Below are 26,979 nucleotides of genomic sequence, written 5' to 3'. Positions count from 1 at the left end.
CATGTCAGAAAAGATTTAGTTTGCAAATACAGTATATGCGTAAGCTGCAGAGGCCACATCACGACGCCCCAGTATACTGCAGTCCTCCCTCCAGACATACCTGCTCTTAATCTTTCTATGATTACATACTGCATGTGCTCCAACTCGGGAGACTCAAATTTATAGTTAGGACTACAGTACACTGGGGTGCCGTGACGTGGCCACTGAGGCTTACGCACATATTTGCCCATGTGTGCAAACTAAACGCCTTGTTTTTAATGTGAACTGTTCGACAAGGTCAATTCTATTGTTGCAGGCTGGCTGGTAAGTGAGGTGGAAAATATTGTTTGTTTTTGACATGCATTGCCCTTCTATGCGCTCCTTGCTGCAAAGGCTAGCTATAGGTTGGGGTGGTTGCCATTTGTTTGTACAGCTTATGTAGAAGGATTTGCCTAAGCTCTGTGTATCACTTGAGGCCATTCACTTCAGTGGCTACATGTAATGGTTAACCCTTTACGTCCTTGGCTACCTATAGCCAACTCATGACAAGCCAACTTTTCAGTTTGCAAAAATTGAAAGACTAGTTTTAAAAGGCAAAACAAAACAAACGAAAAAATATAAAAGATGGGACAATTTCTGTGATAATTGGTTTATTGATTAGTGCCTGTTCAACATCTTCATTTGATTCATCCAAAATGCGCTTGCACTCTCAGTACAGCAAATCATACAAATGTGTCACAATGTGTAGCAACTAACCCGGCACTGAATTGCCAATGTCTGAATTGTTACTATACAGTATTCATTTCTTATTTGCATCATCTGTACATTTTGTAAGACAATTGTCATATAGATCTACACATTCCAACATTTTCCTGATAAAAAATATAGCTGCACAAGCTTGTTTACTTTTTTTATTGAGATTAATAAGGCAAAGATCAACATACCCTGTGCTGTAGCCCACAACACCCAATTAGCAATCACCTTTCATTGTTGTAACCCATCAGAAGGTGAAATCATATTGGCTGGCATAGATCACTGTAGTTCACACATACCCTTTACTCTCTCCACAGGCCCAACAAATTGGATAGCCATATAGCATTGCAAAGTATTAGCATCACTCTATGTTCAGGCCAACCTGGGGTATCAGCCTCACAAATAAATAGATATATAATTAAAATCATGGGATCTTATGTATAGAAGGAGCAAACAAGAAAATGAGTAGTTGCCCATAACGCCCAGTCTGAATCCTTGTTTTACTTTTAAACCATAGACTGAAGAAATGACAGTTTACGGTGTATGTAAACCCTATTTTTATTTTTCACTATGTTTGCCATCATGTCTTACTGTATACAGTTTTTAGACAAATGATTTTTTGGTCAATTTGTTGCAAAAGTTCCTTACCTGGGGAATCCACCAGTAGCAGCTCTTTTGTTGCAGGCTGACAACCCTAAGCCGCTGCTTTTCAATTAGCAGCGGTTTGCTATCTACTATAGCTATTTGCTGTCAGATATACAGCCCAATAGCCAACTGAAGGAACTCTGCAAGCGAAGTGTCTTAGCATTGTCAGCCCGCAATAGGAAGTTAAAGTATAAAAAAACGGCAAAACTTTTTTAAAATTTTAGATAGACTGGAGAGGGATTGGAACTCGTCAGGTTTTTTATTGCCATCTGTGTCCCAGCTAGGGAAATTCACCCTCTCGATTTGTCCTGTTTACCATTATTATTGAAAGTGAAAGTAAAAGAAAATCCCAAATTTTGGGTTGTCCACAGAAAATAATAGAGATGGGGACACAAGTTCTAGAGATTCCGTTAATTTGCAGGGATTTTCTCTCTTTGTTTGTCTATGGGACAGGAAGTGAAGGGAAATCTCCACAATGGGGCACAGATGGTGTAAAAAAAAAATCTGACAAGGGTTATAAACCTCCCTTGCTCTATCCAAAATGAAAAAAAAGTTTTGCCTATAGTTCTACTTTAATTGATTTGATTGTAGCCGTATTAGTGCAATTGTGACAGAGAAAATTGAGTACTGTCCGTGATACTTTTTTTATTTGCACTAACATACAATTTTTCAGGACAAGCTTTTGGGGTATGTCCCCTTCTTCAAGGTCCAAGCAGTTCTGCTTGGACCTTGAAGAAGGGGACATACCCCAAAGGCTTGTCCTGAAAAATTGTATGTTAGTGCAAATAAAAAAAAGTATCACGGACAGTACTCAATTTTCTCGTTCTACTTTAAGAAAGATGTCCGGCTGTACTTCAAAAAGATCCACTTTATTAATTATCAATAATAATTATTATTATTGTTCCTTGTTGGTCTGACCCAAGGGCTGTGAGTGTTGGAGATGTGCCGATGTATATAGACACAGTATACAAGGAAGTTTATCTGACTCTTTGGAAATCCCTTATAGTAATTTTTGGACATTTGGCTATGGTTTAAATTGATTTAAATGATGCTGGCTTCGCTCCCAAACTAAAGTACTTTTGGAGGAAAATAGCACCTCTTTTACATATAAATTATTGGATCTGTTCTCTGTCACTATATGAAAGTACCCGCACACTACAGCTTTATCCACTTGCTTACCGGGCCATTATTAAATGACGTCCCTGGCGGATTGGGAAGCCTGAGATCCGATCCGGCAGTTGCAGCTGCTGGTAACAGATCAAATGTTTGTTTTTTTATCCAATGCTTTATATTGTAGTGGAGAGATGTGAGGTCTTATTGACCCCACATTTCTCCATAAAGGAGGACCTGTCACTGCTTTTTTACTATCAAAAGGGATAGAAAAATGAATAAAAGCAATCAAAACACTTTTTTTTTTTTTAAAGGGACAGTGTAAAAATGAAAAAAAGTAGTAAAATAAATAATAAAAAGCTGTCCCCCAGTGATCACGCACAGTCGTGAACGCATACATAGGTCACACCCACATATGTAAATGGTGATCAAACCACACATGTGAGGTATCACTGCTGATATCACAGCAAGAGCAATAATTCTAGCACTAGATCTCCTCTGTAACTCTAAACATTTTAAGGCATTGTCTATGGAGATTTTAAAGTACTGTAGTTGCCGCCATTCCATAAGCATTAATAATTTTAAAGCATGACATGTTAAGTATCTATTTACTCGGCATAACATCATCTTTCATATATTTAAAAAAAAATGGGATTATATATTGTGTTTTGCTTTTTTAAATTCATTTAAGTGTATCTTTTCCAAAAATCTCATACTGTATATGAGCGATGTTTTAGAAATGGTTCGGTAGACAAGTGTTTAATCCCACCTCTAACTAAAAGTAGAGAAAAATATTTTGAGGATAAACGTAAAGTTTTTTTCCTTGGATTAGTTTGGAAAGCTCCTATCTTATGGTATTAGGCCCCTTTCACACGACAAGCCTGCTCGGATCCACCTGTCCGTTTTCCAGGCAGATCCGAGCAGGCCATCTATTGACTCCTATGGGGAGATGGATGTCACCGAAGGGTGTCCGCTAACACCCGTCTGCCATCCGATCCGCTAAAATGAGACATATGGTGATACGTTCGCCATCCGTCTTGGCAGATCAGATGATATCTGATGTCTGATCCCTCCATAGGAATAAATGGGGCTCTGACAGGTCCCTCCTCGCCCAGTGAGCAGAGACGGACCTGTCACCCGCCGTCTCAGCAGAGGTCAACAGAAACAGAAAAAAAATCACTATTTTTGGATATGATACACTGCGTTGTCAAAATGTTTTTATTGTTTTGTATTCAGATGCTATAATAGTTTTATATGTAATGATGCTTTTGCAAGATTTTATAAGCGTGAATTAATAAAAAAAAATATATTTTTTATGTAAAATGTTGTCCCTCAAAAGTCATATTTTATCATATATATTTTTTGCATGATGCACATTTATTAAACAGTTAACATAAATCCAAGGCAGGACAATATGCAGTGGGGGGGAAAGAGGTCAATGCGCTTAATCATAACCTCCTACAACAGGAAATGCTGTTACTGGCAATATCCCCAGGTAAGAAACTTTCTTCATTCAAAAAATGATTTGCTTAACAAAACTGTATACAGTGAGGCATGACGCTAAAGCTATTGAAACAGATTTGGACTTTAAATACACACAAAGCGGATTTCAGTTGGCAGCCAAAGAACACTTTTCATAAATACAGTAAGCACCACTGTAAAAAGGGCAAAAGACATACAGTTATCTATCACAGCTAGATTTTAGCAGTTCTGCTTGAATGGTTTTGGCATTGCCTGGTTGGGTTACTTCAATTTGCACAATGCCCTATTAAAGGCCACAGCTGAGAGAGAGAGAGAGAGAGAGAGAGACAGAGAGAGAGAGACAGAGACAGAGACAGAGAGAGAGACAGAGAGAGAGACAGAGAGAGAGACAGAGAGAGAGAGACAGAGAGAGACAGAAAAAGAATACAGCAATATAGTACATTTTCTTACCATTAGTGTTTACTGCATTTACCTTAATAAAATTCACTCCATACTGGTACTTTCTGACATACAAGCTATTGGAGACTTACTTACTGCATTTAACATTTTGCTAGTATGCTCAAGCACTGGCAAACTAATTAAAAAATATAAATATTGCTTAATTTCCTCAATTATCAGTTGTAATTTAAATTAAATATGAAAACTATGGTAAACATGTAACTTGCCCTGGGCTTAAAAGGGAAATTTATATAAAGCAGATAGCCATTAAATTCATATTGAGTTTGATTTCAGAGATCAAATGTCAAGTACTGACTATATATTGATCCAGCTATATATTAAAACTAATATATACATTTGAAGACATTCGGAAAATGAGCAACAAAACAAATACTTACAACTGTGTTCAGTATCTAAATTCTGACTTATTTACATACCAGGGTCAGCCATTGATTAATCTAAAATTCATCAAACACAACATATTTAATCTAAAGGAATAGTCAAGAAAACAATTTTTTAGCTATAAGTGATTAAGTCCTTATAAATGTAAATCATTCACAAATTAAATAATTATCTCATTGTAATCCATAGTAATTCTAGGATAAAAGGTCTTCTTCCTTCAAGTTAGAAATGGCTCAGATTCACATGAACCAGCCTTTCCAACCAAGTGGTATATCTTCTGCTGCTTAGGATCAAGTGATTTGAATTGAGAAGTCATTCCCAGGTGCCACTAATGTAGACCAAGCCGTACACGTGTAGCACAGATGTTGTTTCTCAAAATCGTTTTCCTATATGCAACAAGACAGGTGCCAAACAAAGCAGACTTCTTATTCATGTATTATTCCTCGCAAAGACACGGTCACCTCTAAGTGTGAGATGCTGAAGTTGGTACTGCAAAACTTCAGTATCTGCTGACTCCTTGATGTTCATCTTATCTAGGTTGAGGTAGTCCAAGGACTTTGAATGCATTCTCTTACCCTTAAGAAGGCAAAGTGGCAAAGGGCCGTGTGCCGCCTTGTAAGACTCATATGGAATAACTTTATTACACTTATCGCCTGAACTTGGCATTCGTCTTCTCCTTCTCCCATTGATCGAAGGAATTTCATATGGCTGATAGTGTCGACCTTTAGCTTTGTATATCCGAGATGAGCGAGAGAGTCCAGAGTCATGTTGCTTGGCACGAAATGTTGGTAGAGTTTCCCCAGCATTCTCTTCTGTGGTTGCACATTTGTGAGCTAGTTTTATAAGCTCCTCTCCTGTTGTAAAGCCAACCAGGTAATTGGAATCCATGTGAAGTATCTGATAACCTGAAACAGTTCTACGAATTGGGGAACAAGGCGTGCTAGAGCAACGTGGTTTTTCAGGTTCTACTTTTAATGGAGAATTTCGGTCTACTGTACTAGACAGGGGCACAGAAGAAATGCTAGTCCTGTTCTCTCCTTTAAGATCCATATTCATTTTGGAAGATCCCTGGATTCCTATAAAAGTCAAAAACAAAAATCATTTTATTGTAAGGTTAGCAATACATAGGTTAAATCTACAGAAGATTTAAAGCAGGGGTCTCACAAAACAAAAATCATCAGGTGGGTTGTCACTCCCTGATATATATATATCAATACTATGTGGCCTCAATCCTAGATCAAGCGCAATACTGGTGGACCCCAAACCCACAAAAGATTTGGACCCCTAGGGAAACTTATTTTTTGCCCTCTAAGCATTCCAGAATACATATAATAGCCTGTCTCCTACACACCCAAACAGGCAAGTCCCATTACCCCTCTATTCAGGCGACTACCCAAGCATTGAATATACTATCTAAACACCATCAGTCCAACTCTCCACAACAAAAACTCCCTGTCCCCATAGAATACTTGGAAATCTTAATTCCCGGTCTCCAGCTCTCTTCCTGGCTAAAATGTGACATACGGCACACTCAGCAACTAATAGAATCCGGTAGGTGATATCATTTTTGCAGATCTGCAAAAGGTAAAAGCCTGCCCTCCACTGAGTACTACCGCTTCATTCAGCTTTCTCAACTCTTCAAAAAAGGGTAAGATTCCTATTACGGGTAAATTAGGAGGAAGAACTATGTAACTTTTATGACCCAGACAAACCTATAATTAAAGGGATTGCATTCTTCTATAGGAAACTTAGTGCATGACATAACTTTACCAAAACATCTACAATGCTGAAGTGGGAACAGGACGTAGGTCAGCAGCTTTCAATATCCTCATGGCAATCAGCTTTACTCTGGACATATAAATCCACACTATGCATAGAACATTGGGAACTTTACTAAACAATACTATATAGGTGGTATTTTACCCCATATAAAATTATCGAAAATATCGGCCAGCAATTCTAAAAAGTGCTGGAGAAACTGCGATTCTATGGGTTCCCTCATTCATATTTTATGGTACTGTAAATCTATAAGATCCTATTGGAACCAGATCTCTAAAATAGTCTCCGAATTCACGCCACACCCTACTACTCCTTCAGTCAAACAAGCCATCCTACACCTCAACATTACTAATATCCCCAGTAAAACCAGGGCCATTGTAGTCCACATCCTCTTATCGGCTAAACTCAATATAATGAGACACTGGTGCTCCCTAGACACCCCGAACTCGTCAGCTGTTATCAAATAGGTAAATATAAATTGTTCCTTTGAACTGATATTTGCTATGAAGAACAATTCCCTGACAAAGTTTTATCTACTATGGGACTCCTGGCTAGCACATCCATACTCCTCCAATGCATGATAACTATTTACTCCTATAGTCCTGTACCTTCAACACCATTGTAACAATTACTGTCTTGTTGCCCTTAACTTGCTAGTTCAGATAACTATACAGTTTTAGTCGATTTAGTGCACAATGCATGAACCCGTTTGCATTCAACCTTTGTTAGTGCTGTACAACGTTGGTTGTGTTGTCTCCCTGTCCCGACATAGTTTGATCCCAGATGGGGTGTTAGGGGTGGGGGACGATGCCCTTCACCCTCCATTTAGCTCCCAGAAACGCCTTATTGTACAAGTATGCTTGTTGCTTTTGTTCTGTCATTTGTACCTATTCAAATAAGTCGTCTAACTATGTACTGATGTATGGCAGATACTGTTTTCTTCTTTGGCCTTTTTTTTTTGATAAACCTCAATAAAAAACATTGAACCATTAAAAGGAAGGTCAATAAAAAAACCTAGCTGTACAACAAAAATTGGGTGATAAAAATGGATTGTGCCAATACACATAGGAAATATCAATCAGTGTGATTTTCTAGGTCAGTAGTAAAGCTTTTTCTGAAAAATATCCTTTTGATTCCGCCCTTTGTAGCATCTCTCTTCTCTTTCCTAACTCCTACCGACATGCACCGCTCATCAGTGGCTGCCAGTCTTACAGAAAGCTACCCCATATGATGCCTCCCACATCTGATTTTTAGCTAATTCAGGATCTAATTTATGGGTTAGTAGTTTATCTTCCTTCTTTATTATCAGGTTCCATAGGGGCCCTTCCCCATGTCATAAGATGCCTCATATCCCTCATGACCTACACTATATGGCACCAACTACTTGTTCTGATGCCAAGAGGGTTTGCAATTATATGCTCTTTATGAGTGACTATTATTATATACCTTGCTGTATTGTAGTTGTCTAATGTTACTTTTATGCACTTTTGGGCTGTGTCCCTGTCACTTTGGTGTGTTATTGTGTCTCCTATTACTTCCCCCTCTTTATGGGATTAATTACTCTGTGCCCTATCCTTTGTATGACTGCCCTTTTCTTTAATAAAAAATATTTGAACAAGAAAAATATTCCTTTGAACAAATTCTACAAGCAAATGGGGCAATCTAAAATATATATAGTGCTTATCTGAAACACAAACCCCATGCTATAAAATTGCTACATAACCCAATTGCAAGATAAATTATTCATATTACTCAAAGCTGAACTTCAGGCACCAATTTTTTTTTTAATATAATATATGTTAACATTAGCAAAGTATATAAATCCACTTTGTGTGCATCAAATGCCTTAAACCATTAGTGTAGCCATTACAAACACAAAAATCATCACAAGGGACATAACTTAGTTAACCACATGCCGACTAGTGGACGACGATATAGGTTGGCACAATGGCACGGCTGGGCAAATGGGCGTACAGGTACGTCCCCTTTAAATCGCAGCATTGTGGGCATGCACGCGCCCGCTGCATACTCCGTGACCGTACCCGTAGGTCCCGCGGACTTGATTTCTGCGGGGGCCCGCAATCTCGTCATGCATTTTCATGTTCTGCCTAGCAACATGACAGAGTCATCGGGAGCAGGGATCTCTGTCATGGTCTAGTGAAGCCACCCCCCCCCACAGTTAGAATCACTCCCTAGGACACACTTAACCCCTTGATCGCCCCCTAGTGTTTAACCCCTTCCCTGCCAGTGTCATTTACACAGTAACCAGTGCATTTTTATAGCACTGATAGCTGTATAAATGACAATGGTCCCAAAATAGTGTCAAAAGTGTCCGATGTGTCCGCCATAATGTCGCAGTCACGATAAAAATGACAGATCGCTGCCATTACTAATAACATAAATAAATAAATAAATAAATAAATAAATAAAAATTATAATAAAAATGCCATAAATCTATTCCCTATTTTGTAGATGCTATAACTTTTGCGCAAACCAATCAATATACACTTATCGCTTTTTTTTTACCAAACATATGTAGAAGAATATATATCGCCCTAAACTGAGAAAGAAACTTGTTTTTTTATATATTTTTTGGGGATATTTATTATAGCAAAAAGTAAAAAATATTGTTTTTTTTTTTCAAAATTGTCCCTCTTTTTTTGTTTATAGCGCAAAACATAAAAACCGCAGAGGTGATCAAATACCACCAAAAGAAAGCTCTATTTGTGGGAAAAAAAGGATGTCAATTTTGTTTGGGTGCGATGTTGCACAACCGCGCAATTGTCAGCTAAAGCGACGCAGTGCCTTATCGCAAAAAGTGCTGTGGTCAGGAAGGGGGTAAATCCTTCTGGGGCTGAAGTGGTTAAGTCTAGTACAGATGATGAGATTATTGGACGAATTATCATCTGTTTTTTTTCGCATCCTAGTCTCCATATCAAATGCAAATAGGTTACGAAAATTCTCGTACGACAGAAAAAAAATTTGGACGTGCAGTAATGTATTTGTATTGTATTTTCTGGGACAAACTGTACTGGTTAAACGAAAATCGCACAATTTGGTATCATACTGAGAGAAACTTTCGTGTTTGTCCCTTTGGAAAATTTTGGACGACAGCTGTGACCAACTGGGGCGGTGCGATTGCAGGATGAGGAAAAAAAAAAGTCCTGCAAGCAGCATCTTCGGGGCGGTACGGGAGCGCTGCATACACCATTCCCAAAACGCCCTGCCCATGGAAATGAATGGGCAGTGCTGCCGAAGCACCTGCAAAGCTCTTCGACAGTGCCGCAACATGACCGCTATTAACCATTCGTTAAAAGCGTCCCGCTAGCGGCCGAAAATCGCTGCTAAAGCTAGTGGCGATTTACCGCTAATGCCTGCACCGCCCCACTGTGAAAGGGATCTAATGGCACCAGATATGTGAACAGAGATGGTCCTTTCACACGGGCATCATCAGTTGAGTTACATTTTTTTCTAAGAAAAACATTGATGAATACGGACTCAGGTTACATCAGTTTCCACATCTGTGTTTTGTTCTCATCAGTTCACATCTTTTTTTGCATCTTTGTAAACCTAGAACGCTGTGTGCGATTGGCCACAGCCGATCAGCTGACTTCAACCAAAATCATTGGCTGAAATCAGCTGCCAAACTCGTGCTGTGTCCGTCATAGCACGGGTCGGCAGGAGGCGCTCCCATGTGTGCCCCAAACCCGGAAGCTGGCTACGTACAGATACGTTGTCTGGCCTGCCTATGCAACTCACCCACAGTAAGACACACTTGTATTAACCAGTTGCTGACCAGTCACCGTCTTTATACAGTGGCAGGTTGGCTTCCCTGCGCGAATCGCCTTAGCTGTACGATGGGCACCCGCGACCGCTCCTGAAAGAGACAGAACTGAGGTCTGTCAGTCAATGTAAACAGACAGATCTCCGTTCTGTGAGGAGACAGATCTGTTGTTCAAACTGGTTATGAACAGCGATCGGCCTCCTCCTCCAAGTAGACACATCCCCCACAGTTAGAAAGACCTCCCTAGGACACACATTTAACCCCCTGATCACCCCCTGGTGTTAACCCCTTCACTGCCAATGACATTTATACAGTAATCAGTGGCTATTTTTAGCTTTGATCGTTGTATAAATGTCAGTGGTCCCAAAAAAGTGTCAAGTGTCCAATCTGTCCACCGCAATGTCGCAGTCCTGCTAAAAATCGCAAATAGTCGCCATTGCTAGTAAAAAAAAAAATAAATAAAATTCCATAAATCTATTCCCTATTTTGTAGACGCTATAACTTTTGAGCAAACCAATAAATATACGCTTATTGCGATTTTTTTTTTACCAAATATATGTAGAAGAATACATATCAGCCTAAACTGATGAAGAAATGTTATTTTTTTTATTTTTTGGGGGGGATATTTATTATAGCAGAAAGTAAAAATGGTGTTTTTTTCAAAATTGACGCTCTTTTTTTGTTTATAGCGCAAAAAATAAAAAATAAAATCGCAGAGGTGATCAAATACCACCAAAAGAAAGCTCTATTTGTGTGAAAAAAGGACATCAATTTTGTTTGGGCACAGCGTCGCACGACCGTGCAGTTGTCAGTTAAAGCGACGCAGTGCTGTATCGCAAAAAATGGCCTGGTCATTAAGGGGGCAAAGCCTTCCGGGGCTGAAGTGGTTAATGTTTGCATTTATAAAAAAATTAAAAAACCCACATTACTTAGTATCAATGTGATGTGTCCCATGTTCTGTTGGTTCTGACTTTAGTTGAAATCTACCTCCTGTGATCCCCCACTCCTGTAGCTGTAATATTCCTGTGCAATGGGGGTTAACAGAGCTGAGGGACCTATCATATGCACTCAAGAGTTGCAACTATGTCCAACCCTTCCGTCCTCTTCTCCATTCAAAGAAACTGTACAATGTGGTGGCATGGGGGGAATTGGAGGAGGAAGATTTCAACTATACCAGGAGCCAGCAGCACCCGGGACATGTTGATAGTAAGTAATGTCCCTTGTGCTTATTTTTTTTGTTTGTACTAAACGGTTTGTGCTAAACTAAACTAGCACACATGGGCCGAATGTTGAGCCCCCCTGTCAGAACACAATAGCACAGCAGGGGAGATCACTGTACTGATATCGGATAGTTAGTACAGCAGCTCGTTCTCCTTCTGAACGAAAAAAACCTACTAGTGTGTACTAGGCTTTAGGCATGCCTAACCTGTAGCTATTTAGCATCCATTTAGACCTGAGCAGAGCGTATTCCTGGTGACTGATGCCTTTCATCAGGAGTTTTTCTGACATTTTTACATGTGTATCAAGCTTCAAGGAGTCTGTTTCCAAGCAGTTCTATAGGATCAAAGAAGTTCTTCAGGTGCACAAAAACACACATTGGATGATTACAAGCACCCCCACTGAAGTCTATAGGACCAAAATGCCTAAATAAGCTAAAGAAAAACAAAAAAAAAAACACCTCATGTACTTTTTGAGCATAGGGCATAGAGGGTAGGGTGACTGAGTGCACCACTGTGAACAGGGATGATTATAAAGAATGGGATTCTATGTCGTCAGGTGTAGGGAAACAAGCAGAAAAACACTCAAGTGTGAATGGGGACCTTAAAGTTAATGTAAACCCATTCTTTACCCTTGTTCTACAGGTAAGCCTATAATAAGGTTTACCTGTATATACTATGAATATCTGCTAAACCTTCACCATTTAGGAGTTATTCACACTTCATGCAGCTGGTGATGTCACCGGCGCATGCACTCTGAAGGGACAGTATACCCATGCCGTACCTTCAGAGCTCTGTGCCGCGGTCTGTGACTCCCATGTACATGCACAGGAGTGACGTCATCGCGGCACAGCCAATCAGACGGTCGGAGGATGCAAACCCGGAAGGAAGACTGGGTGAAGATGGAAGTGTCTGTCAGAGCTCACAGCACGGTGGTGCGGGGATTTGTTCTAAGGTAAGCATTTCATAATGTGCTAGTATGAGATGCATACTAGCACATTATGCTTTTACTTTGCAGGGTTTAAAAAAACAAAAAAAACAAAACACAACAAAACTTAGGTGTGGTTTAGTTCCTCTTTAAGCAACCCCTCTCCAAAAAGTGTAAAATTTTGGAAACAATGGTGCAGATTGCAGTTTTTACATGCCTAAAGACAGGCATCAGTAAAGTAATACTTTATTCATTCTAATTATTAATTAGGAATTAAGCATAAAAAAATAAAAATATCTAAATAAGAAAAAAATGTATCAAAAGTAGCTGCCCCATTTCAAAAAGGAATAATTATGTCACAACATATTTGATTCAGAAAGCACTTTGTGTAGCAGAATAATGTGGAGGTGGTAAACGTGGGTGCCGTTTCTATGGCTGCAACATGCTAAGTCCGTGCGATGGCAACATAAGATCCTGAAAACATATTTACACACATGCTAACATCCTACTCTTTTTCTTAACTAAATGTAATGAAAAAAATTTGTCCTTAATTTATTTCTATAGTATTGATGTATATACTTGAAGATGTAGCGATTTCTTTATTTCAGGTGAATTTGATTAAAAAAAAAAAAAAATTATAATATTATTATTATAAAGCAACTAAAAAGGATAATAAAAATAATATATACAGTATCGCTCAAAAGTGAGTACACCCCTCTGTAAGAACCATGAATCAGACTGAGACAGAAGTACAGTTAAATCACATAGAGTAAACATAGTCAAAACATAGCCAGAGTTCAGGAACCGTAATGGATAGTCAGACAGGCCAAAACGTCAGGGAGCATGAAGGAATGTGAGCCAAGCAAGTCTTTAACAGGAACACAGGAGAGCGTCTCCAGAGATGTGACCAAGGCAAAGGCAGAGATCCTCTGGACTGGACGGCTTAAGTAGACAGGACTGACAAGCAGGATCATCAACAGGTGAGTCACTGTGGAGAGATAAAAGCTGGCAATTAGCCGACAGCTGAGCGGCCAGCTCAGAGCAGCAAGGGCTGGGCCCAGCCCTGACACCCTCACAGTTTTGTGACATATAATGTCTCCTTAGACGAAACGCATCGGTTGGAGCCCTGCTGATGTTATTGCTTTACCCAAATCATATATTTTCAAGCGCTTGATCTACATACCAAATGTGAGTGTTCCCAATTTTAATACATTTTCTATGTTTATACGGATTCGCACTATGTTGAATATTTTCTTTTTTGGTTACATCAATTTGAGCACGAGAGGATTCAGCCTGACCTGTTGGCTGCTTCTGAGGACTGCTTCTCTGAGTTATTTCCTGAATAACTGGACCATCTTCAATCCTAATCTGGAGCCCAGATGTGGAGGTCCCATACACTGGTGTTTACACCACATGCCCTTCTGACGCATTGAGCATATGCCCATTTGAGTCCCTACACTCCGGAAAGCCTTCACACAACCGGTGGTGGTTTCATTGTTGTGTTTTCACTCCAACAACTGACAGCACGTGGAATACCTTTGTCTGCTATAGAGTTATTTTTCACTGTCTACCCATGGACTGTTGTATTTACGGTTTAATAACCTCTATATGATGGAGTTTAGACTTTAGTTTGGGTGTGAATTTCACATCACTTTTCACTGTCTTGATTTTTGTATTATTGTGGTTATTTCACATCATACATTGGATTTTTTATATATATGAATTTGTATCATGAATTTTTGAGCACTGCACAGAATTTTATTTTCACATTTCTTTTAATATGACAACACTGAATAACACTTTGCTACAATGTAATGTAGTGAGTGTACAGCTTGTATAACAGTGTAGATTTGCTGTCCCCTCAAAATAACTCAACACACAACCATTAATGTCTAAACCGCTGGCAACAAAAGTGAATACACCCCTAAGTGAAAATGTCCAAATTGGGACCAAAGTGTCAATATTGTGTGTGGCCACCATTATTTTCCAGCACTGCCTTAACTGCCTTAACCCTCTTGGGCATGGAGTTCACCAGAGCTTCACAGGTTGCCACTGGAGTCCTCTTCCACTCCTCCAAGACAACATTACAGAGCTGGTGGATGTTAGAGACCTTGAGCTCCTCCGCCTTCCATTTGAGAATGCTCCACAGATGCTCAACAGAGTTTAGGTCTCGAGACATGCTTGGCCAGTCCATCACCTTTACCCTCAGCTTCTTTAGCAAGGCAGTGGTCAGCTTGGAGGTGTGTTTTGGGTGGTTATCATGTTGGAATACTGCCCTGCGGCCCAGTCTCTGAAGGGAGGGGGATCATGCTCGGCTTCAGTATGTCACAATACATGTTGGCATTCATGGTTCCCTCAATGAACCTCCTCAGTGCCGGCAGAACTCATGCAGCCCCAGACCATGACACTCCTACCCTAATGCACTGTACGCAAGACACATTTGTCTTAGTACTCCTCACCTGGTTGCTGCCACACACGCTTGGCACCATCTGAACCAAATAAGTTTATCTTGGTCTCATCAGACCACAGGACATAGTCTGTTTGCAGGCTTTCTTGTGCATCATCTTTAGAAGAGGCTACCTTCTGGGATGACAGCCATACAGACCAATTTGATGCAGTGTGTGGCGTATGGTCTGAGCACTGACAGGCTGACCCCCACCCCTTCAACCTCTGCAGCACTCATATGTCCATTTCCCAAAGACAACCTCTGGATATGATGCTGAGCACGTGCACTCAGCTTCTTTGGTCGACCATGGCGAGGCCTGTTCCAAGTGGAACCTGTCCTGTTAAACTGCTGTATGGTCTTGACCACCATGCTGCAGATCAATTTCAGGGTTTTGGCAATCTTCTTATAGCCTAGGCCATCTTTATGTAGAGCAACAATTCTTTTTTTTCAGATCCTTAGCGAGTTCTTTGCCATGAGGTGCCATGTTGAACTACCAGTGACCAGTATGAGAGTGAGAGCGATAACACCAAATGTAACACACCTGCTCCCTATTCACACCTGAGACCTTGTAACACTAATGAGTCACATGACACCGGGGAAGGAAAAATCGCTAATTGGGCCCAATTTGAACATTTTTACTTAGGGGTGTACTCACTTTTGTTGCCAGTGGTTTAGACATTAATGGCTGTGTGTTGAGTTATTTTGAGGGGACAGCAAATTTACACTGTTATACAAGCTGTACACTAACTACTTTACATTGTAGCAAAGTGTCATTTCTTCAGTGTTGTCACATTCAAAAATATAATAAAATATTTACAAAAATGTGAGGGGTGTACTCACTTTTGGGAGATACTGTATATACATACAGTATATCCATGTTAAATGGACTCGACAATCAACTGTTGGAAAATTTTAAAATAAGCATAAAAGACTAATATATACAAATGTAGATAGAGGAAAAGATAGAATCTGTTTAAAAATGTAAAAACAACTATGTGACACAACATGATGGCAAGGTGACCAAATACATGCATATGAGGAAAAATATACCAGGCTCAAGAATAAACTGCTTTAAACTGTATTAAAAATCACAAACTAAGTTAAAGGGCAATTCCAGGAAATAGGTTAAATAAATGAGTATGTTAATAATGTTGGAGCAGGAAAGTGTTGTCCTCTGTATAGATTTAATTCATTATTTTTCAATTACAATTGAGGTGTAGCTTTTATAACAGAGGATGCAAGAGAAATGCAAAAATGTATTACTATAAAAACTCCAAAATTCAGTGCGAGACCTCAAGAGGAAATCACCAGTGAGCCCCCGTTCACACAGGTGCAGCTTTAAAACTGCGTTACTTCAGCGTGATTTCAAAACCACACATTAGAGCTGCACGATTCTGGCCAAAATGAGAATCACAATATTTTTGCTTAGGATAAAAAGATCACGATTCTCTCACGATTCTCGCGCCGTAAAATCTTTCACATTATAAAAAAATTTAAAAAAAAGGGCTAACTTTACTGGTTAGATTTTTTTTTTTTTAATTCATTAAAGTAATTTTTTCCAAAAAAATTGCATTTGAAAGACGGCTGCGCAAATACAGTGTGACATAAAATATTGCAACAACCACCATTTTATTCTCTAGGGTGTCTACTAAAAAAAATATATATATGTTTGGGGGCTCTAAGTAATTTTCTAGCAAAAAAAAATGATTTTAAAGAGGAGTTCCACCCAGGGGGGCCGTCAAAAAAAAAAAAATTAAAAGTCAGCAGCTACAAATACTGCAGCTGCTGACTTTTAATTGGGCACTCACCTGTCCCTGGGTCCAGCTATGCGGGGGATCGAAGCCCTGCTCGTCCCCCCCCTCCGCTCATCGGTGCCGGCATTTCAACTGTGGGCGCCGGGCTGTGGCTTCACAGCCTGGAACCCACTGCGCATGCGCGAGCGGCGCCGCGCGCCGTGATTGGCCACTCAATCACCTGGGACCTGTAATGGGTCCCAGATGATTGACAGGAGGGAGGGTGCAGAGCGGAGCCCTTCCTGTGCCTGGGGGGGAAGTGATGTCACCAGCCCAGGCAAAGGAACAGGCAGACTGCGAGGGACCACCTAGCAACAGGCATTTAGAGATAAGTGAAAAAAAAAAAATATCCATATGTTTTTTTTTTAGAATTTTTCCAGGTATTTTTGTTTTTTGGGTGGAACCCCACTTTAACTTGAAACCAACAAATGTCAGAAAAAGGTTTAGTGTTTAAGTGGTTAAACTTTTTTCACTTACACAGGAAGTCTATTCCTTTGACAAATTACTACAATGTTTATACTTAAGTTCAACTGATAAAGAATGTTTTGTTTCTTGGCAGACTGCCCGGTTTTTCTCTTCCTTTGTTTTGAGCGCTGTGGCTTCAGAAGAGCAGAGAGAATTCTTTGCATAGAAAGAATTGTGAAACACTTTAGCAAGATCACGATAACGATTCTTGACGATTAATCACGATAACGATTCTTGACGATTAATTGTGCAGCTCTACCGCACATCAGTGCGATTTGCAGTGTGGACTTCAATGCGACTTAATTTTACAGAAGTCTATGCAAGTCATAATGAAAAAGTAGGGCGGGAAAATTTTTCATAAGCACTGTGACATGAGTCGCGGCAAAATGCGCGGTTCCATTGCTGGCAATCGTTTGCGACTTCGCACCGGAGTGCGAAGTTGCACCGGTGTGAACGGGGGGCTAAAGCACTTTAAAGTGTTACTAAACCCACAACAGTAAAATCAGTGTGTATATGCAGTAACACATTCTTGTTATACTCACTGTGAAACCTAAGAGGTTAATCCTCTGCATTGTGTAAAAAGGCTTCTTGATCCTGTATGCACAGATCCTCTTCTTCTTCCACTGACTCCAGAACAGGTCCAGATAAGACAGAGTTACTGGAGTCAGACTGAACATGCTCAGTTTGATGTGTACTGCTAGAGTGTTTTTTTTTTTCTTGGGAGAATGCATGTGATCAGCACAGGACCAATCAGCGCTGTCCAGACAGAGGCTCAGGGGTCCTTAAGTGTGATAGGACAATCCTGGGAAAATGAAAACTCCTCCTACAAGCTTTACCAGGCACTGATAGAAGTCACATGACTGCTATATACTGCTGATGAGAAAATGTATTTAAATTTACATTTACTAAAATAATTGCATTTCCATGTTCGGTGTACTGTGGGAGACCAGATATATTGAATGCAGGGTCCTGGGTTTAGTAACACTTCAAGTCTGGTAAGTGCAAAGCCTCCCTAGGTTAGTACCTGTGCTCCCCCTTCCAACCTCCTCATTAATATATCACCTCCATGAACTAAAGGAAGGAACCACCAAAAAGGCTACCGCTTCTTAGATGTGGTAACCGATCGGTGCCGATACTAAGCCTTTGCATGAGTACTTGTGCTCGTGCAAATGCCCCGATACTAAAACCGATACCTTCCGTCTTTATGAAGAGAGATGCAGGAGGATGTTGCGTGAGGACGCGGCAGTGCGAGATGTGACATCTGGACAGCAGCAACCCTGGCAAGTGCTCTACCACAACACCACCAGGGCAGAGGCAGGTGAGCTGGGCATTATGTGTAAAAAATAAATGCATCCAAGGGCAATGAATGATTGATTTAAAAAAAAAACTGTCACGTGACACTAAAAATAGGTATCACTAATTGGTATCGGCAAGAACTTGAGAAAAAGTATCGGTACTCGTACTTAAAAAAGTGGTATTGGTGCATCACTGTGTTAGGTGTGAAAGCCCCGAGGAGCGGAGTGTATACCGCTCCTGCCGATTGAAATCAATGGGACGTCGCGGCTATACCGCCGGCAAAGCGCCTCTGCAGAGGCGCTTTGCGGTGGTTTTAACCCTTTCTCGGCCGCTAGCAGGGGGTAAAACCGCCCCGCTAGCGGCCGCATACCGACGGTAAAGCACCGCTTACAATAGCGGCGCTTTACCGCCGACAACGCCCCCGCCCCAGTGTGAAAGGGCTCTTAGACTTTTTTTTTTCCTTTAACCTCATCTGGTCAACAGACCCAACAGGAACAATGTAACACTGATAGGAGGTGCTTACAATGGTCAACTTTTATTTATTTATGTAAAACCAGCTAAAAAAAAAAAAAAAAAAAAAAAACACACCACACCTCTCAACCCCGGTATCCTCTTCTTTGGCCGGCGGTTCAGTCTCCGATAATAGTGGTCTCTGCAGCCGATTCGCCACAAGATCACTTTTATCGGCGGCGGAAAAGGCCCCCCCCTCCCGCCGCACTCCGCTGCTTAGCCGGCAGAGGCGATTGGATGCCATCCCTTGTGTGACATGGAGACGAGTGAGGGGAAGATGGCCCCCACTCGTCTCCACATCATTGCAGGGCGGAAGCGACGTCACATAGCACTTAAAGGGATTTTTTTTTTTTTTTTTGACAAAAAATTTTATTTAGTTTTTTTTTTTTAGTGTAAATATGAGATCTGAGGTCTTTTTTGACCCCGGATCTCATATTTAAGAGGTCCTGTCATGCTTTTTTTCTATTACAAGTGATGTTTACATTCCTTGTAATAGGAATAAAAGTGACAAAATTAATTTTTTTTAAAGAACAGTGTAAAAATAAAAAATAAAAGGTAAAATAAATAAGAAAAAAAGTGGTTAAAAGCATTTGACTTTGATTTGTTAGTGAAATTCTAAATCTAAATCTAAATCTACTAGCACATCTAACAATCCCCTCTCCCCAGATTGACAATGCTGCTGTCAAAAAGGTATTTCTCTTGCGTCTCCATCCAGAGTGGATCCGCTCTAGACATTACATTTTGTTACTGGACAGATCACCAGGTGAAAGGGGAAAAAAAAAATCCTAACAGAAAAGAAAACGAATGCAGCCACCACATGTAAGGATTGTTGAGCTGCATTATATTAAATTCTTGTTTTGGGTTTAATACAGCTTTAAAGTCTTCCATTGCGAGTCGGCAGAGATTGCCCGCCTCTCCCCATAATGCACCCATTCTTAGGATCAGCCTTTTTGGCTCGATAAATCACTTATTTGCTGCTTGACATACTGTGATTTCTAAATGAAGTCCTACAGTGAAACAGAACACTATTGTGTGTGCTAAACAACACTGCAAAAAAAAAAAATCTCAGGAGAGATCAGTAGGTAGCATGGGCTTTGCTTTGTATACGGACTCATTTCTATTCAGAGGTTTTGCTTTTATTGACCTCTCTGCTTTCAAATGCCAGCTTTCTATTTATAGTATCCCGTGTCCCAGTTCTTCCTGTTTCTAGTGTAAGTGATTCGTTTTACACACAAACTTTTGAGAGGTGAGACAAAGGTGGTGCTGCTGCAACTGGTTATATCCGCACCATAAAATAGAATAACATGTAAATAGCCCAGGGCAGCTTGAGGAGTCCAGGCATAAACCAATAATGGTTGGATGAAAACATGCTATTCAATTACCATGTTTAAAAAAAGCTGCAGAGAAAACGATATACTTTAACTGGTTCCGGACCGCCTTCCGCACATTTACTGTGGCAAAGCGGCCCAGGTTAGTAAAATGACGTACCTGTGCAGTAGCTCTGGGGGCGCATACCAATCTGTCTCTTCCAGGAACGAGCGTGGGTGGCCACATCGGGTCCACCAGACCTGCTGATTGGCTCCCACTCTGGCCAATCAGCGGGTCCGGCGGACCCGTTGTCCGCCCACCACCCGCAATCGTTCCCAGAAGAGGCAGAACTGTGATCTGCCTATGTAAACAAGGCAGATCGCCGTTCTGTCAGAGGGAAAGAGGGAAATCTTGTGTTCCTCCTAAGCGGGAACACAGATCTCTGTGTTCTCCCAGTCAGAGCAACCCCCACACAGTTAGCAAGCACTCCCTAGGGACACACTTAACCTTTGATCGCCCTGATGTTAAACCCTTCCCTGCCAGTGTCATCAGTGCAATAAACAGTGCATATGTTTAGCAACGATCACTGTATTAGTGTCACTGGTCCCCAAAAAAGTGCCAGTTAGGTGTCCAATTTGTTCACCGCAATCCCGCTAAAAAAAAAAAAAAAAAAAAAAAATCAAAAATCGCTGATCACTGCCATTACTAGTAAAATAAATAAATAAAAATTCCATACAAATATCCCATTGTTTGTAGACGCAATAACTTTTCTACAAACCAATCAATATACGCTTCTTTAACCAAAAATATGTAGCTGAATACATATTGGCTTAAGTTGATGAAGAAATTCAATTTTTTACATTTTTTTATTGGATATGTATTATAACAGAAAGTAAAAAATATTTGGGTACATAGTTGCACGACCGCGCAATTGTTAGTTAGGAGGTTGCCGGGGGGGGGGACGGGGGGGGACGATGGAGCTTGTGACTTCTATCAGTGTCCGGCCGAGCACTGGTTTGTAGGAGGAGTTTTCATTCTCCTCCGACTGTCCTATAAGGCTGCATGACTCCTGACCCTCTGTCTGGACAGTGCTGATTGGCCCTGTGCTAAACGCATGCACAACAACTTTCTAGCAATACACACCAAGCCGAGTGTGTGCAGAGTGACTGCAAGGCTCTGTACTATCAGGAGATGGATTGGGGACAGGGGAAGAAGGGGAGGATCAAACAGTCTTTTTACACAATATGCAGGATTACCCCTTAGGTTTCACAGTGAGCAATGTGGATAAAAAGCAATGATACAAAAAAAACTTTTTTTTTTCATTTAAAAGCTGATTTTTTTTTTTTTTTTTTACCAAAGTTATTTTAATAAAATGCTTTTGGAGTAAAAATCTATCTAAAGATAGTTTTCTATTTAAGATACATTAATAATTTAGTTTATTCAGCATGAAATGGAGCTTAGTTATATAACATGAGGCTGTATATTCTGCAATATTTAAATTTTTTGTAAACTCATTCAATGAATCCAAGTTCTGCAAACTGAGATAACATGCACTGCATTGATGCATTCACATCATTTCACAGTAACCATGAGATAAGGAATATTCCTTTATCCCATTGTTTAGCAAATCTATGAACACAACAAACTGTATGACTGTTTGAAGAGAAATGCATCTGTACCCCACTCTAATGCCCCGTACACACGGTCGGATTTTCCGATGGAAAATGTCCGATCGGAGCGTGTTGTCGGAAATTCCGACTGTGTGTGGGCTCCATCGGACATTTTCCATCGGATTTTCCGACACACAAAGTTGGAGAGCAGGAGATAAAATATTCCGACAACAAAATCCGTTGTCGGAAATTCCGATCGTGTGTACACAAATCCGACGGACAAAGTGCCACACATGCTCAGAATAAATAAAGAGATGAAAGCTATTGGCCACTGCCCCGTTTATAGTCCCGACGTACGTGTTTTACGTCACCGCGTTTAGAACGATCGGATTTTCCGACAACTTTGTGTGACCGTGTGTATGCAAGACAAGTTTGAGCCAACATCCGTCGGAAAAAATCCTAGGATTTTGTTGTCGGAATGTCCGAACAAAGTCCGACCGTGTGTACGGGGCATAAGTGTGAGGAGGAAGGGCAAGCAGTAAAAATGAAAGTGAAACCTTCCAAGCAGCTTATAAACCTTTCTGCACATAGCTTGACGTGCTTTATTCCTCCCTTGAGGAGCAAAATGGCAGCAGGCCGTAAAAGAGACCCAGTTTGGGAATATTTTATTGAAGGTCCTTTACCTATGGGTAAAGCAGGTATGTGTGCAAAATGCAAGCAATGCAAACAAAGAGATGCAAGGCCTGGTGGCCCGAATGTGTGCTGTGATGAAAAGATCGCTTTTGAAGTTTTTCTAAGTGGACCCAGCTGATATATTTAGTTTAAGTTCTTTTGTTTGTTTTTTTTTCAAAGATATTGTGTTTATGCACTTCAGTTACTAAACATTGATGTTTAAGCAAAAACATTTAAGTCCTTACATTTAAAGAGCACCTGTCCTTTGAGATCCATCATGGCAGCGCCTGTTAGTGGACATCCACTCACCTGCTGCCGCCACGTCCCTCACCTTGTTGTGTCACTGACCCATCACCAGTCATCCCATTAAAGTGAATGGGACAGTCTGTAAATCAGCAGCGGGTCAGAGGAGCGGGTCAATATTATTTTTTCAATCAAGCCTTTTTACTAGTGATTTAAATCAAATCCACCCTGGTAGTGAGAGGGTAACAAGCATGGTTTACTGCATATACAGACTGATATTACTGTTGTGGGTTTAGTAACACTTTAACCACTTGCCGCCTGCAATATTATAGCAAACATCTTTTATCCATCTGTACATCTCTACTGAACTGACATTGCTTTAACATTTTTGGTAAACGTCTTCTGCTGCCATATCTTTAAACTTCTATATTTAATGCTAGCTCTAAACCAACCCCACTGCAATAGCAATATTACTGGTGATTGATTCTCAACCCCATTTGGCTGAGTGATCAAGAGAGGTAATTAGCTTTACGACCCTAGCCTGTGTCTGTAGCTGGTCTGGTCTTGGCCATCTCCTCTCTCATATTCAGGTGTCTCAAATCAGACCCAATAATGACCAACTGAGAAAAGCATGCCTGCTTAGTCCCCCTATCATTTTAAAGCATCCTATGGGGTGGCGCAGACATCATGGCTCTGTCACGAGTGATGCGCAGTTTCACCGACGCAGTTTAACTAAAGCTTGATGAAGATACAAGAACTCTGCTCCACTCTGCAAGACGACACGCAAACCAGCTTTTGATTTTTATTTTATAATTAAAGTCAGTTTCCCACTCTCTATCCACTATCATGCTCCTTATTCTTTTCCTTCTCACATTGGTGTCTTCTATCCTCAAATTATCTTTACTCTACCCCTCCTCTCTTCCCTGCAGCAGGCACATATCACCCTCACTCCTACCCTCTCCCTACTATGACACCCATCATCTCCTGCATTTGCTGCATCCACATGCTGACATAAACACCAGGGCCACTAGACACGTGCGCTCATGCACAATCCCACTCCCATCTTGCCTTTCTTGCCTTCCTCCTTCTCCTAGTCTCAGGTGACATTTCTCCTAATCCTGGTCCGCCATTTTCCAACTGCAAGCCACATATCCAATACCCCTCTGGCAACCACCGCAATCCACTCAGTTTAATTTCTATCCCCCTGCTTCCTCAAAGCAGCCCACCAATCTCATGTGCCCTTTGGAACGCCCGCTCCATCTGTAACAAGCTAACATCTGTACATGACCTCTTCATCTCTCATGGCTTTAACATACTCGCCATAACAGAAACCTGGCTTCAAAATTTTGACTCAGCTTCTCCTGCTGCCCTCTCCCATGGTGGTCTTCATTGGACTCACTCCCCCAGACCCAACAGACAGAAAGGAGGTGGAGTTGGATTCCTTCTATCCCCACAAAGCACCTTCCAAGTCCTTCCTGTCCCTCCCTCTCTTCTTTCGAGATGCACTGTATTCGTCTGTTTTCTCCCATTTCGCTGAGGATTGCAGCAATTTATCGGCCTCCTGGGCCGGTATCGTGCGTTCTTGATGACTTTGCTGCCTGGCTACCCTACTTTCTCTCCTCTGAAATACCCACTATCATTCTTGGTGACTTCAACATTCCTGTCAATGTTAACAGCCCAACTACAGCTAAACTTCTTGACTTAACCTCATCTTTTGACCTAAGCCAATGGACACATACTTCCACTCATTCCAATGGTAATACCCTTGACCTTGTATTCTCCCATCTCTGCAACCCTGGCAACCTCACCAACACCCCCTTTCCTCTTTCTGATCACAACCTCATTACTTTCACTCTATCCTTGCCTCCAACCACCCATCCCTCCAAGCAGCAAACAATTACTTGTAGGAACCTTCGCCACTTTAACCACTTGAGCCCCGGACCATTATGCTGCCTAAGGACCAGAGGTCTTTTTCCAATTTGTCACTGTGTCGCTTTAACTGCTAATTGAGCGGTCATGCAATGCTGTACCCAAACGAAATTTGCGTCCTTTTCTTCCCACAAATAGAGCTTTCTTTTGATGGTATTTGATCACCTCTGCGGTTTTTATTTTTTGCGCTATAAACGGAAAAAGACCGAAAATTTTGAAAAAAAATGATATTTTCTACTTTTTGTTATAAAAAAAATCCAATAAACTCAATTTTAGTCATACATTTAGGCCAAAATGTATTCAGCCACATGTCTTTGGTAAAAAAAATGTCAATAAGCGTATATTTATTGGTTTGCGCAAAAGTTATAGCGTCTACAAACTAGGGTACATTTTCTGGAATTTACACAGCTTTTAGTTTATGACTGCCTATGTCATTTCTTGAGGTGCTAAAATGGTAGGGCAGTAAAAACCCCCCCCAAATGACCCCATTTTGGAAAGTAGACACCCCAAGGAAATTGCTGAGAGGCATGTTGAACCCATTGAATATTTTTTTTTTTTGTCCCAAGTGATTGAATAATGACAAAAAAAAAAAAATATTTACAAAAAGTTGTCACTAAATGATATATTGCTCACACAGGCCATGGGCCTATGTGGAATTGCACCCCAAAATACATTCAGCTGCTTCTCCTGAGTACGGGGATACCACATGTGTGGGACTTTTTGGGAACCTAGCCGCGTACGGGGCCCCGAAATCTAATCACCGCCTTCAGGATTACTAAGGGTGTAAATTTTTGATTTCACTCTTCACTGCCTATCACAGTTTTGGAGGCCATGGAATGCCCAGGTGGCACAAACCCCCCCCAAATGACCCCATTTTGGAAAGTAGACACCCCAAGCTATTTGCTGAGAGGCATGGTGAGTATTTTGCAGCTCTCATTTGGGGCAGGTTTTGTGCCACCTGGGCATTCCACGGCCTCCGTAACTGTGATAGGCAGTGAAGAGTGAAATCAAAAATTCACGCCCTTAGAAAGCCTGAAGGCGGTGCTTGGGTTTCGGGTCCCGTACACGGCTAGGCTCCCAAAAAGTCTCACACATGTGGTATCCCCGTACTCAGGAGAAGCAGCAGAATGTATTTTGGGGTGTAATTTCACATATTCCCATGGCATGTTTGAGCAATATATCATTTAGTGACAACTTTGTGCAAAAAAAAGAAAAAAAAAATGTGTCTCTTTCCCGCAACTTGTGTCGCAATATAAAATATTCCATGGACTCGACATGCCTCTCAGCAAATAGATTGGGGTGTCTACTTTCCAAAATGGGGTCATTTGGGGGGGTTTTGAACTGTCCTGGCATTTTATGCACAACATTTAGAAGCTTATGTCACACATCACTCACTCTTCTAACCACTTGAAGACAAAGCCCTTTCTGACACTTTTTGTTTACATGAAAAAGTTATTTTTTTTTGCAAGAAAATTACTTTGAACCCCCAAACATTATATATTTTTTTAAAGCAAATGCCCTACAGAATAAAATGGTGGGTGTTTCATTTTTTTTTTCACACAGTATTTGCGCAGCGATTTTTCAAACGCATTTTTTTGGGGAAAAAACACACTTTTTTAAATTTTAATGCACTAAATTGCCCAAATGTTTGATGAAATAAAAAAGATGATCTTAGACCGAGTACATGGATACCAAACATGACATGCTTTACAATTGCGCACAAACGTGCAGTGGCAACAAAATAAATACATTTTTAAAAGCATTTAAAAGCCTTTACAGGTTACCACTTTAGATTTACAGAGGAGCTCTACTGCAAAAATTACTGCCCTCGATCTGACCTTTGCGGTGATACCTCACATGCATGGTGCAATTGCTGTTTACGTTTGACGACAGACCGCCGCTTGCGTTCGCCTTAGCGCGAGAGCAGGGGGCGACAGGGGTGCTTTTTTTTTTTTTTTTTCTTTATTATTTTTTTGCTTTTTTATCTTATTTTTAAACTGTTCCTTTCATTTTTTTTTTTTTAATCATTTTTATTGTTATCTCGGGGAATGTAAATATCCCCTATGATAGCAATAGGTAGTGACAGGTACTCTTTTTTGAAAAAATTGGGGTCTATTAGACCCTAGATCTCTCCTCTGCCCTCAAAGCATCTGACCACACAAAAATCGGTGTGATAAAATGCTTCCCCAA

The 26,979-nt window shown here is 40.7% G+C and overlaps 1 protein-coding gene across 1 annotated transcript in view; it reads right to left on the bottom strand.

The window, feature by feature from the left end:
* Window positions 1–3,691: 3,691 nt before the first annotated feature.
* The window catches only part of MACIR (macrophage immunometabolism regulator), a 43,961-nt gene continuing 20,673 nt past the window's right edge, over window positions 3,692–26,979 (bottom strand). Inside the window, exon 2 of the mRNA XM_073624576.1 lies at window positions 3,692–5,885. Within this exon, the coding sequence (XP_073480677.1) occupies window positions 5,239–5,865 (627 nt within the window). The 5' untranslated portion in view covers window positions 5,866–5,885 and the 3' untranslated portion in view covers window positions 3,692–5,238. The remainder of the gene's footprint in view (window positions 5,886–26,979) is intronic.

The sequence above is a fragment of the Aquarana catesbeiana genome, linkage group LG01 (genome assembly GCF_042186555.1).
Source record: "Aquarana catesbeiana isolate 2022-GZ linkage group LG01, ASM4218655v1, whole genome shotgun sequence".
NCBI lineage: Eukaryota > Metazoa > Chordata > Amphibia > Anura > Ranidae > Aquarana > Aquarana catesbeiana.
Note: the sequence above shows the minus strand (reverse complement) of the source record. Positions and strands in the feature narration are given on the sequence as shown.